Genomic DNA, 12,427 nt, shown 5'->3' with positions numbered 1-12,427 from the left:
GTACTATTAACTGGCGAGCATAACTGACTGCGGGGAGAAATGCAAAAGAAAAATATTAATGAGAGAAAAAAAAGCACTTGCTTGAAAATTCGGTTATTTTAAGAATGATAACAAATGTATGATTTTATTTAATTGCTGCGGAAGAAATATTTCATAGAAAATTATGTTTTACCTCCATTTGTTTTTAAAATTTACAAAAAACCTAGAGCAAAGTTTCAAATGACGAAAAAATATGACGAAATTACTCCCCCACTGTATTATCTTGAGTAATCGGGAAATAATTTGTTATAGAGTGAAAACATTTGTTAATGACGAAATTACTCCCCCACTGCATTATCTTGAGTAATCGGGAAATAATTTGTTACACAGTGAAGACCTTTGTTTATAACAAAATTACTCCGTCATTGCATTATCTTGAGTAATCTGGAAAAAATTTTTTATACTGGAAAAATCTTTGTTTATAACAAAATTACCTCCCACTGCGTAATCTTGAGTAATCGGGAAATAATTTGTTTTGCAGTGAAAACATTTATTCATGACAAAATTACTTCCCACTGCCTAATCGTAAGTAATCAGGAAATAATTTGTTATATAGGGAAAACATTTGTTTATGACAAAATTAGCTCCCACTGCGTTATCTTGAGTAATCGGGAAATATTTGTTATACAGTTAAGACTTTTCTTTATAACGAAATTACCTCCCACTGCATTGTCTTGAGTAATCATGAAATAATTTATTATATGGTGAAAACATTTGCTTATGACAAAATTACTTCCTCAATGCGTAATCTTGAGTAATCGGGAAATAATCTATTATACAGTGAAAACAATTGTTTATGACAACAAAAAATTTCCCAACTGTGTAATCTTGAGTAAGCGGGAAATAATTTATTACACAATGAAAACATTTGTTTATGACAAAAAAAAATTCCCAACTGTGTAATCTTGAGTAATCGGTAAATAATTTATTATACAGCGAAAACAATTGTTTATGAAAAAAAATTCCCAACTTTGTAATCTTGAGTAATCGGGAAATAATTTATCATACAGCGAAAACAATTGTTTATGACAACAACAAAAAAATTCCCAACTGCGTAATCTTGAGTAATCGGGAAATAATTTGTTAAATATTGAAAACATTTGTTTATGACAAAATAGCTACCCCAATGCGTAATTCTGAATAATCGGGAAATAACTTGTTAAATATTGCAAATATTTGTTTATGACAAAATTACTTCCCTAATGCGTAATCTTGAATAATCGGGAAATAATTTATTATATAGTGAAAACACTTGTTTATGAAAGAAAAATGATCCTACTTTTTGTTCTAACGACAATCTGATGTGACGAATCACTCCATTCCTCTTTCCCTCTGGCTGACACCCTTACAGTGTAGTTGGTGTTCGGTTGGAGATCTTCAGCCCGATAGAAGGGGTCGTTGTTATTTTGAGTAAAAATTTCTTCGTTCAGTTGGATTTTGTAAGTTGAAATAATTCCTCCGAAGGGTGAATCCCATTTTAGAAAAAAACTCGACTCTGTCACTTCCTCGGCTTTCACATTTGAAGGAGCTGAAAAGAAACAGAAGATATCACTTTATAATCAAGCTTTTAATTTAAGTGCAGCTTTTCCATTCACCAAGGAAAATAAATAAGCAATATAAAAATTTAAAAAAATTAAAGCCAATTCCTACTTAGGACAACAAAGAAAAATTTTATGTTAGTTACTTTTTATTCAATATTTACAACACGTAACAAAATACATTTTATTTGAAAGTAAAAACATTAATTTTAGTACTTTTAAATATACCAAATTTTAATTTTATCTGTCAGGCCTAATGAAAGGTTCCCTTTGGAGCGTGCCATACCAAGAGAGAATAGTTTTGTCGCAAATTCTCCTTCATTAGTCAATTGAATTTTAAAGTGTAGAAAAAGAGAGTTCAGACAAACCTATGGTATAGGCCGGGATAACCTGGTTGATATAGACACTGGGTCCATGTCCAAGAGTTCGTGGGTTCGATCCCAGACGATAAATGGTGACTGATGCACGATAAATCTATCGAGTCGCAAAGTCCTCCCTGTTCCTATAACGAATCAATCCCTCTGGGGGTACTGATCCAGGAATTCTTGTCTTCTGGATTGGTTCGAAATGACAAGGCTACGGAGTTGAACATTAATAGTCGTAAACCCAAAAATTGGGTCGGCTGTTTAAAGACAAATATAAAATGCAATAAAAAAATTTTAAAAAAACCTATAGTATTTCATGAAGTTTCAAATACTGGAAAAAAAAGTTTAAAATATGCAAATGAAAATAAATTAGGATTGCGCAACGGAGAAGTTCTCTTTTAATAACTTATTTTCATTTGTATATGTTACCGGCAAAGTGTGAAATCCGGCATTCTATAGAATGCCTAGGCATTGTATATAATGCCTAAAACTAGCCGGCAGTGTATGAAACTATTTATATTTCATACATTTCTTAGGCATCCTATAGAATGCCAAATGAGAAACTGGCAAAGTATAAAATACATCTCCAATTTGTCAAAATGTCATTCATAAATGACACATTCAAAACGTCATTCAAGCCTGCCATGTTTGCAACAAGTAGGCTAATTTCTTATTTTTCATATGAAAATTTTGTTTCCCTTTATAAGAAAGGCATAAATTATGTTTTGCACAACTTTTTATTTTTCTTAACACATTTTGAATAAATGTTTTTTAATGGCACTCTCAGTATTTTTTCAGAATAACATTTTTACTTTTGAGAAATGCATGTTACGGTGAATGACCGAAATCTGGAGAATGTCGATTTTCACCGGTGAATGTTGACAATCACATAGTCGCTTTGGGGAATGTCCGAAATATTTATTACATCCGATTTGATATTAATTGTTTCGTGGATATAATTACATTAATTCGATATTTTAATACTTACTGACGATAGATTAGAAGAAACATCAGTGTTTGGAGTATCGGGCAAATATACATCGGCAGTGGCACTTGAACCTAAAAAAACATCAGTGTAGGATATACCGGGCAAATGTATACCGGGCAGTGGCACTTAACTAGACCTAGTATATATTTCGGACATTTACCAAAGGTCTAGTCATACTACTTCTAGTTAATTGCTACTGCCCGGTATACATTTGCCCTGTATATCCTACACTGATGTTTTTTTTTAAGGTTTAGTGCCACTACCCGGTATAACCTTCACTGATATTTTTTTAGGTTCAAGTGCCACTGCCCGGTGTATATTTGCCCGATACTCCAAACACTGATGTTTCTTCTAATCTATCGTCATTAAGTACTTAAATATCGAATAAGTGTAATTATAATCCACGAATAAATTAATATCAAATCGGATATCATAAATATTTCAACGTTCACCGGTGAAAGTCAACAACCACCGATTTCGGTCATTCACAGTAACATGCACATCATTTACATTATAACCTCATCAGGACGTTTTTTTCTCATACTTTGACTAAATAGCATTTGTCATTCTATAGAATGCCTAGGTATTCTATACAATTTCTCGGGAAAGTATGTAATACTTCTCATACCTATTTCATACCTTGCCTAAAAGCATCCGGCATTATATATACAATGCCTAGGCATTCTATAGAATGGCGGCGTTTCATACTTTGCCGGTAACATATATACTAAAATTTTCTTTTCAGTATTTGAAACTTCATGACATACTAGGTTTGCCTGAACTTACTCTTTCTTTTTTTTTAAATTTTAAACTAGTAATGAAGGAGAAAAAGAATTTGCGATGAAAATTTTGTATGGCGTCCTCTTAAGCTGTTCAATATTTTCGACATAAAGAAATATAAATACGAGAACGTTTTTAATTCACAGTTAACGAGATTATAGTTATAAGAGAGTAACTCTTAGTTTAGTTACATATAGGGTTTCATAAATGATTTTTAAAAAAAATATCAGGTATAATTTTTAATCTACCTTATTTCTTATCGTTTTGTTTGTTTCATGAGTGGAATAGTTCAATGTTCTTCTCTTTTTTTCAAAATCGTTTTTGATCATATAAATAAATAAATAAAACAAATGTTGAGTACATAATAGAATTAATCTACATTGCAAGAAATTTTGCTGAATCATCATATTATCGTTCGAATTCACCGTGACCTTAATATGTAGATAAGTTGAACTATATTACAAAATGAAAAAAACACAAAAAAACTGTGCTTTATTCACTTTGTTTTGCTTTCGTCATGCATAGCACAAAGTACTATCGAACTTTTTAAACCTGATGGCATAATATTAATTTTCAATGAACGTTATGATTCAATTTAATAAGATTGTAGCAAATTTACATCGTATTATGTTTCAAAGTAACAATTAACATCGAAATGATTTTCTAAGAATGAACCCGTGTTCACAGCTCAAGTCAAATAATTAATATTAAGGTTCAACATAGAGCTAATTCTTTTAAGAATGAACCCATGTTCACAACTCAACTCAAAGAATTAATATTAAGGTTTAACATCGAACTGATTTTACCAAGAAGGAACCCGTGTTCACAACTAAAATTGTGAACAAGATACAGGACGAGTGTAAAATAATAGTAGGAATTTAATGAAAACAATATATGTATTACCTTCAGGCGGCGTCCATATTATTTTTTCCTTCCAACCTTTCTCAATATTTTCGCACTCTATACTCAAACTCACGTTGTATCCAGTATTGCCACACACGGGAAATGGCGGAGTGATGAATTCACCATTTTTTATTTCTGTATTAGCATCTGTCTTTAGAATGCATTTGGAAATGGTGGTGTCCAAAGATTGAATGCTTATTTTGATTATGGCTCCCTCACTCGCACTTCCTCTCACTACCAAAGTTTTAGGTTTTACTTCATAATTCACACTCCACGAATCTCCACAAGTTTCCTAGAATCAAACAGAATTTTTAAAATTTTTTTTTAAATGTTTGAGTTTACTGTTTAGTGGAATTACATACATTTGCAGGCTGTTGGGCTCAATTTAGGCTTATAAACCTTTTTCAAATAGAAGGTAGTAGTAGTTCATTTATGTCGCACTAGTGCTGCACTATGGAATATTGGAGACGGTCTGGGAAGCATCCCCGAGGATAATCTCAAGACATGCCATCACAATTTTGATCCTCTGCAGAGAACCAATACCGCACACCCTCGGTCCCTACGCAAACTAATTCAAGTGGTCAACCACCAGCACACTGACCGCTGCCAGTGATGCTTGACTTCAGTGATTAGCTAGGAACCGTGTCTTAACGCTCAGTCCACTGCGGAACCACACTACAGAGAAGGACAGCACGAAGATACACCCAGGATTAGGTGATTCGAATCCGCTACCTCCATGGAAGTACGCAAACTCCCACACCCCCTTTTGTTACGCATTATTTAAATAAATGACCCATTAAATAAAATATAAAAATGACTGAAAAATAATGCGTAGTAGCAAAAATTATTTTAACTTTTATTTTTTATGACTCTTCGTCTTGCGTACAAAAAAAAAATAATAATCTTTAGCTGATGAGCAATCCTCTACATCAGATACGGAAACACTTCCCGACTCTCCCATAATTTTTCCTGAATTTTAATTATTCCGCTTTTTAAACCTGTCCAACCAGCCATTCGTGCACATAAAAGTAGTCTCACCCAATCGCTTAGCGACTTCACCGGCTTTGACTTGAAGCATTTGTACAGATACTGGACGATTGCGACTTCTCTGAATGCTGAACCCATTCAATAGCGAAGCAAACAAAAAAAATGCTATTGCTACATTCCATGCTCTACTAAAAACTACTACATGCACTACTTTTATGAAAATCGGTATAAGTATTTACTTTGAAGTAGAAACTTCAAAATTATTACATAAAAATGAAGAAAATAAATCAGTCGAAGACAGAAAACAGTTCATACTATACAACTTCCTCTCTTTTTTTTGGTACACTATATCCACAAAAAATAACATTATACGCGTGTAGCAGGGCACGGGATCAAACATTTCGTTCACTATAAACAGTGTTCACTATAGCGGGGTTTGACTGTATTTGATTTTCAGTGGATGGTTGGTAGAATGTAAGCAATAGCAAGTGTAATGGAACCGGAAGAAGAGGTGTATTCCTCCGCTTATGTTATCCTTATGAGGCGATGTGTGAACAGTTTTAATATTCTAAGAAGTTGATATGATTTGAAATTGACGCGTAATTTTCCCCTTCATAAGAGTTTTAAGACGTTTAAAAGCATTCAAAAGACTGATTTATAAATTCGAACAGGTCGTAAAAATAAAACAAACTAAAGAAAATTGATTGCACAACAAAAATTGTTTTACATTTCATTTTATAACCGTCATTGAACCCAATTTTCTGGGTTTAACGACTACTCATGTTCAACTCATTTTGAACCCAATCCAGAAGACAAGGGAACTCCTGGATGAAATAGTGGAAGAAATTCTGCCTTCGTGGAAGACTTTTTGATGGAACTGACCCGCATTTGAGTTATATGGAGAGGTAGATCACGAGAGCCTCTCACGGTTAGCCTGACTGCTGCAAGGGGACTCTCATCCATGATCTGTCTACCACTGAGAATATTTCACGTCAGCACTGTGGTCGGTGCAAGCCGAATTCGTATCGAGCAGCTATGTCTGGAATTCGAACCCGGTTCCCCTCATTGTAAGGCGAACGCTCTATCCCATGAGCCATCGAGGCTCGAGTGTAAGGTTTGACATAGTGTTATCCCCTTATTTGGCTATATTAGAGTGAAGAAATCACCGTTTGTTTCATGGGTGGATAGCATCATTGCATGCTAACAGAGTCTTCCGAATTCGTTTGTTGTTCGTTTCGTTGAAAATTAAATTGTAAGAACGCGTTATAAAGCAAACACTATACGATTGTAATAATATTGGATGGCGTGTTTTTCAAGCATAGGAGTAAAAATCTATCGAAAGTAGTAACCCGGAAGTCCTTCGACGAATTTTAACCCCTAGAGCCATCTGTGTTTAGCCTTGCACTGTCAACCATCCATAGTACGGGACCACACTATTCACGTGACATTCGTAAAAATACTGAAAATAAAACTCAAAATTTAATGTTCACTCAAAACTACAACTTTAGATTGCTTGATTGATTAAATATGGAATTTAATGGTAATATTTGGTATAAGCAATCAGTTTACAGAACCAGATAAACTATTCGTGTGAATTACATTAAAACTGAATTCACGTGAAAGCCTTAAGATGGCTCGATATTGTTTGACATGAAGAAAAAAATAGAGTAAAATTTAGGAATAGAGAATATGTAATACCATAAAAAGTAATAAAAGAATATAATTTTATTTGCTTACAATCTATAACGATAACCTCGCATTGCACAATGGTTTAAATTGGAAACGGATTTTATCTCAGTTGAGACTTATTTAATTTTGTTTTGTAGAAACATTTTGATAGAAACGTTATGATTTATATATGAATTTTTTTGATTTATTAATTCATTCTTTTCTTAGATTTAATATCAAGCGTGAGCTAATAAAATATGTATCTTAAGAGAAAACAAAAAAATCAACAACAAAAAATTACGAGAAAAACTCTTAAAATTGAATTAATTTTCAAATAATTTGGAATTTTAAAAAATCTCCCACGAATAGGAAGCCATACCGGGGAAGAAAATTTTAATCGCAAATTCTCTTTCTCCTTCATTACCAATTTGAAATTTGAAGTGTAAAAAAAGCGAGTTCAGACAAACCTAAAATAAGCCATGAAGTTTCAAATACTGAAAAGAAAAATTTTAAAATATACAAATGAAAATAAATGATTAATTCATTTGCATTTTAATATTTTGAAGTATTTTTTCAGCGATTGAAACTTCATAACTTATTCAAGGTTTGCCTGAACTTTCTTTTAAATTTAAAATTAGTTATGAAGGAGAAAGAGAATTTTCGATGAAACTTTTTCTCCGCGCTCTTAAGATTATAACTCAAAATGGTTCTTTCAGTAGTCATATTTCAATTCCGTAGTTGCATTTCATCGGGCAATAGATCGTCCAATACGTTTTTTTATCACAAGTTTAACAGTTGATAATTCCAGAAATAATACTCCGACTTTAAATTTTTTTTTGAACTCTCTGTACAGTGCGAAAAAAATGAACCACCTTGAATAACGTTTGATCTAATGATCTGATTTTAACGTACAAACTCAGTCTTAATGGTTTGAGGTTGTCACCTTAAATATGCTCATCCGGGATGGCTCAGGGGATACAGCGTTCGCCTTCTAAAGAGGTGAACCGGGTTCGAATCCCGGCGATGGCTGGTCTATACGAATTCCGCATCCAGCTTGCACTGACCATAGTGCTGACGTGAAATATCCTCAGTGGTTGATGGATAATGGATTAGAGTCCCCTGCCATCAGACTAACCATGGGAGGTTCTCGTGGTCTTCCTCTCCATGTAACACAAATGCGTGTTAGTTCCATCAAAAAGTCCTCCAGGAATCTATTCCAATACTTGATCGAAGAGTTCCCTCGTCTTCTGGATTGGGTTCAAAATGACAAGGCTACAGAAGTTGAACATTAGTAGTCGTAAATCCAAAAAAATCGGGTCGGCTGTTCAACGACGGTTACAAAATATATATACTACTTAATTTGTGTAGATAATATTTTAAGTTACGAAATCAGACACAAAAACGTACTCTAGAAAAAATGAAATTTTTTGCGATGAGTTACCCCTCAAAATATAGGTTTCCCCTCAAAATATAGGTTTCCCCTCAAAATATAGGTTAATCTGGGAAAGCTGCAATCTGGAAAATACGGTTCCAATAGTTTGGTCTGGACAACGCACCAAAATTTGGAACCCTAAATGCTTTGTTTATTTCTTACTGCCTCCCCAGAAAGTTTTAAGCTAATTGAAAAAAATTTACACTCAATTGTAGAATTCTTTTATTCAAAGACAATTCCAATCAAAGAAGAAGAAAAAAATTCATAATTAATTATTATTTTATTCGATGATGGTTGAAGCATTTTTGAATAGCAAGGTAAAAAAATTTTTACATCGCTTTAAAAAATTTAAATTTAAATGGCGCAATATAAAATTGAAGCGAAATCCGTCGAATAGTTCCTGAGAAATCATGTTTGAAATATGCGACTTCTTTTTAATTCAACAGATATACTATTCAACCGATTTCCAAATTTTTTATAGTCTAGTTTCATACATAGTAACATATAGGGCTACATTGTGGGGCCCCTATTAGGCATATAATTATTTCCTCTGATAGGGTACACTAGGGTCCGGTTACGTTAACAATTCAAAATTGTTGAACTAATTATCAAGTTTAATTTTTTTAATTCCATCACAACTCCTTTTTATTATTTTTCTACTCACCTTAAGCTTCCAAGTCTAGTAAAAAATGTAATAAAACAATACATAACATTAAATTAAATACGCAGAACAACAGCGGCCCTTACAGTTTTTTAATGTAAAGAGAAAATTGCAGAAAAATGTTTCATATTAACTACATATAACTATTCATATTAACAATAAAGGTTCTTCAAAACTCTACAAAATAGGAAACTAAGACTTAGTGTTTTGTGAATAACAGCCTGCTAACAACTTTTCCCGTAAAACCTAAGTAAAATTTAGCCTCTTATTGATTAAAAAAAATATAAAACAAACTACCACGCAGCTAAATCAGTTGACATAATTAAACGAGGTTTTCATTTAAGTACACAATCTGTTGACAAATTTAGTAACTCCTTTTGAAATTTGATGAAAAATTAATAACTCTTTTTCAGAGCAGAACAGTCTGTCTCTCCCCGTATTTGATACTTCTTTTTCTTTTAAATACAATAACCTACCTTTAACAAACAATAGATTGGATTGAATTGCGATCTATCTCAATTTGATTGCGTATAAAATGCTACACACAATGACTTAATTATGATTTGAATTCCTTTACTTATAAACAAGTAATATAAAAAAGAATTTAAGCAAAATTCTATTTAGGCAACTAAGAAAATTTTTATTTTTGTAAATTTTTATTAAATAATTTTAAAAAAATTCTCATCTAAAACTAAAATCAATTATTTAATTTTAATGAATAAATTAATATTTAAAAAAAAAAGTGTATTAACATCAAGTTAGACCACTAAACGTTTTTAAAAAATGTATTTGAACTGGAGTGGATAAATTAAAAAGTATTTCATTAACGATTGAATTTTTTGAACAAGATATAGGGAGAATGTGAACTAATAGTAGATATTAAATATGGATTAAAATGATTCTCCGTAAAATCAAAATTTAAATTTAATTTCTTTTCTGTCTGAGTCAAACCCATGAGTCACTTACCCATATAAAAGTAAGAAAAATGAAGAACAAGAGAGTTTTGACCATGTTTCGAGATTTTTGATCATATTTTGAGAGTTTTAACCATATTTCTAATGTTATAAATGCGTATAGTCATATACAAATCATGCTGCATTTGAAATTAAACTAATTTAATGTTATAAAAATACGCTGTTTTTTGATTTTTCAACGGAATATTTAATGACTCAATGTTTACTTCTCGATGCTGCAATAATACCATTTTATACAGAATATCTTTCGCAATAGTAAACATTAAGGATCAGAAAAATAAAGATTATTAATTTTTTTTTAACAAAATTATTTTATCCTTCTCAACGAGAGAAAACATATACCTCCTCGTTTTTAAAATTGTTATAGATTCTATAATTGTTTTTAAAATAACATAACTTAGAGGGTTTGTTCTTTTTAAACATCATTAAGCATGATGACCCAAAAACTGTTTTGAATAATATATAATCCACATGGCTCTGATAAATAATTCTACCCTCGATACTTCTTATGATTATATATATTGTTTTAGAGCGAGATAATTCCAAAATCAGATATAAAATTATTCATTATTGTTTCTGTAGTTTTATTTAGTCTTAATATCTTAATATAAACATTTGCAGATAATTAGTATTTAAAAAGCAAGTGATAAGAAGTTTTCTTACTTACTTAGTTTCTTGCAATTCTTACTTAGTAAAATTTCATTTCGTTTTTAACTCATCCCTATTTAATGAATGAATTAATATGTGAAAAAATTGTATTAGAAGCAAGTGTTATTCACTACCACTTCAAGTTCAAAAAAAATATATTTGAATTTGTGAGCATGAATAAAAAGCGATTATATTAAAGATTGAAAATTAGAACAATAGTAGGAATTGAAAAATTTTTATAATTATTTTCAACACATGAAGTATTTTAAATGCGACAACATGTCTTTTTTCACGAACTTATATATCTTACGAAATAGTTGCTGTAAAGTTTCAAGGTATTTATTCTGAAATTATAACTAGAAATAAAATTTAAAAAATTATGATCATTTGCAGTTAAAAATAGAAAAAAGCTTTTTCTATCGTTTTATTGTGCTTTTAATTTCCGTTGCGCAAAGCTTTATTTGATGTATACTATGTATTTCAAAAAAAATTTCATCCGACTTTGCCAAAAAGCAAAAAGCTAATAGAAAGCTAAAACAAAAAGCTAAACAGAAGCATCTAATTTTGAACGATTTTACCAACTAGATATCAATCATCAAAACTAATTAATAATAATGAATTTGAGCACATTTTTAAGAGATCACACAATGCATCAGTGTAGGAGTAATTTTTCAAATTTTTAAATATTAGAACGCAAACAATTTTCTATTTTCACAAAATAGTTATTTTTTTTTCACATTTAGCGTCATTTTAATAATTAGCATGCGAGTGCCCTAATGGAGCTGCTTTAGATATCTGTTCCATTTATCATCGACTGTTACTGAGAGTGTGTAATCATTTTAAATTCCTATGAGGTACAAGTTTAATTTAGTCCAAACTTTCGCATTCCAAAGGAATCGGACTTTTTATCTTTCAAAATTGCAACAATGCGACGCTTATCTCTTTCCAAAATTCACTTTCGGTTTCAGTGTTTATCATTAAGACGCATTAAAAAGAGATTTTATCGTTTTACTGATAGCAATTTCGAATGAAATGTCAATGCATCCGCAGATAAATAGCGCTATTATTTCTATTACAAAAAACAGCTTATCATCATAATAAACACATAAAGCATAGCAATGTAAAAAATCTGAATTGAATATCTGAGAAATTTAAAAAATTTCTAGCAATTTTCCAAGTAGTTTTATTACTTTTTTAAAAGAAGGCTCAAAACGATGAGAGGCTTTCCATAGATTTTATTTTGTATTATGAAACAAGATTTATTCAAATTAAAAACTCCTTCCTAAAATCTGTCTTTATTTTTGACGTTTACTTTTTTTTTATGCAATCATATCTTGCTCTCCGATTAAGATAGGATAGCGCATTTTGCATACTAAAAAAATAAAATAAATCATTTTGAGCTTTCTTTTAAATAGTCATATATATATATAAATATATATACATA

At 31.3% G+C, this 12,427-nt stretch overlaps 1 protein-coding gene across 1 annotated transcript in view; it reads right to left on the bottom strand.

The window, feature by feature from the left end:
• LOC107454124 (phosphatidylinositol phosphatase PTPRQ) overlaps positions 1-12,427 on the bottom strand; it is an 87,489-nt gene that overhangs the window by 72,452 nt on the left and 2,610 nt on the right. The window contains exons 2-3 of the mRNA XM_043051003.2: positions 4,614-4,905; positions 1,319-1,567 (exon numbers count right to left, since the gene is read on the bottom strand). Of these exons, the coding sequence (XP_042906937.2) occupies positions 1,319-1,567; positions 4,614-4,905 (541 nt within the window). The remainder of the gene's footprint in view (positions 1-1,318; positions 1,568-4,613; positions 4,906-12,427) is intronic.

This window comes from Parasteatoda tepidariorum, chromosome 1 (assembly GCF_043381705.1).
Source record: "Parasteatoda tepidariorum isolate YZ-2023 chromosome 1, CAS_Ptep_4.0, whole genome shotgun sequence".
Lineage (NCBI taxonomy): Eukaryota > Metazoa > Arthropoda > Arachnida > Araneae > Theridiidae > Parasteatoda > Parasteatoda tepidariorum.
This window is presented reverse-complemented; position numbering and strand designations above follow the sequence as displayed.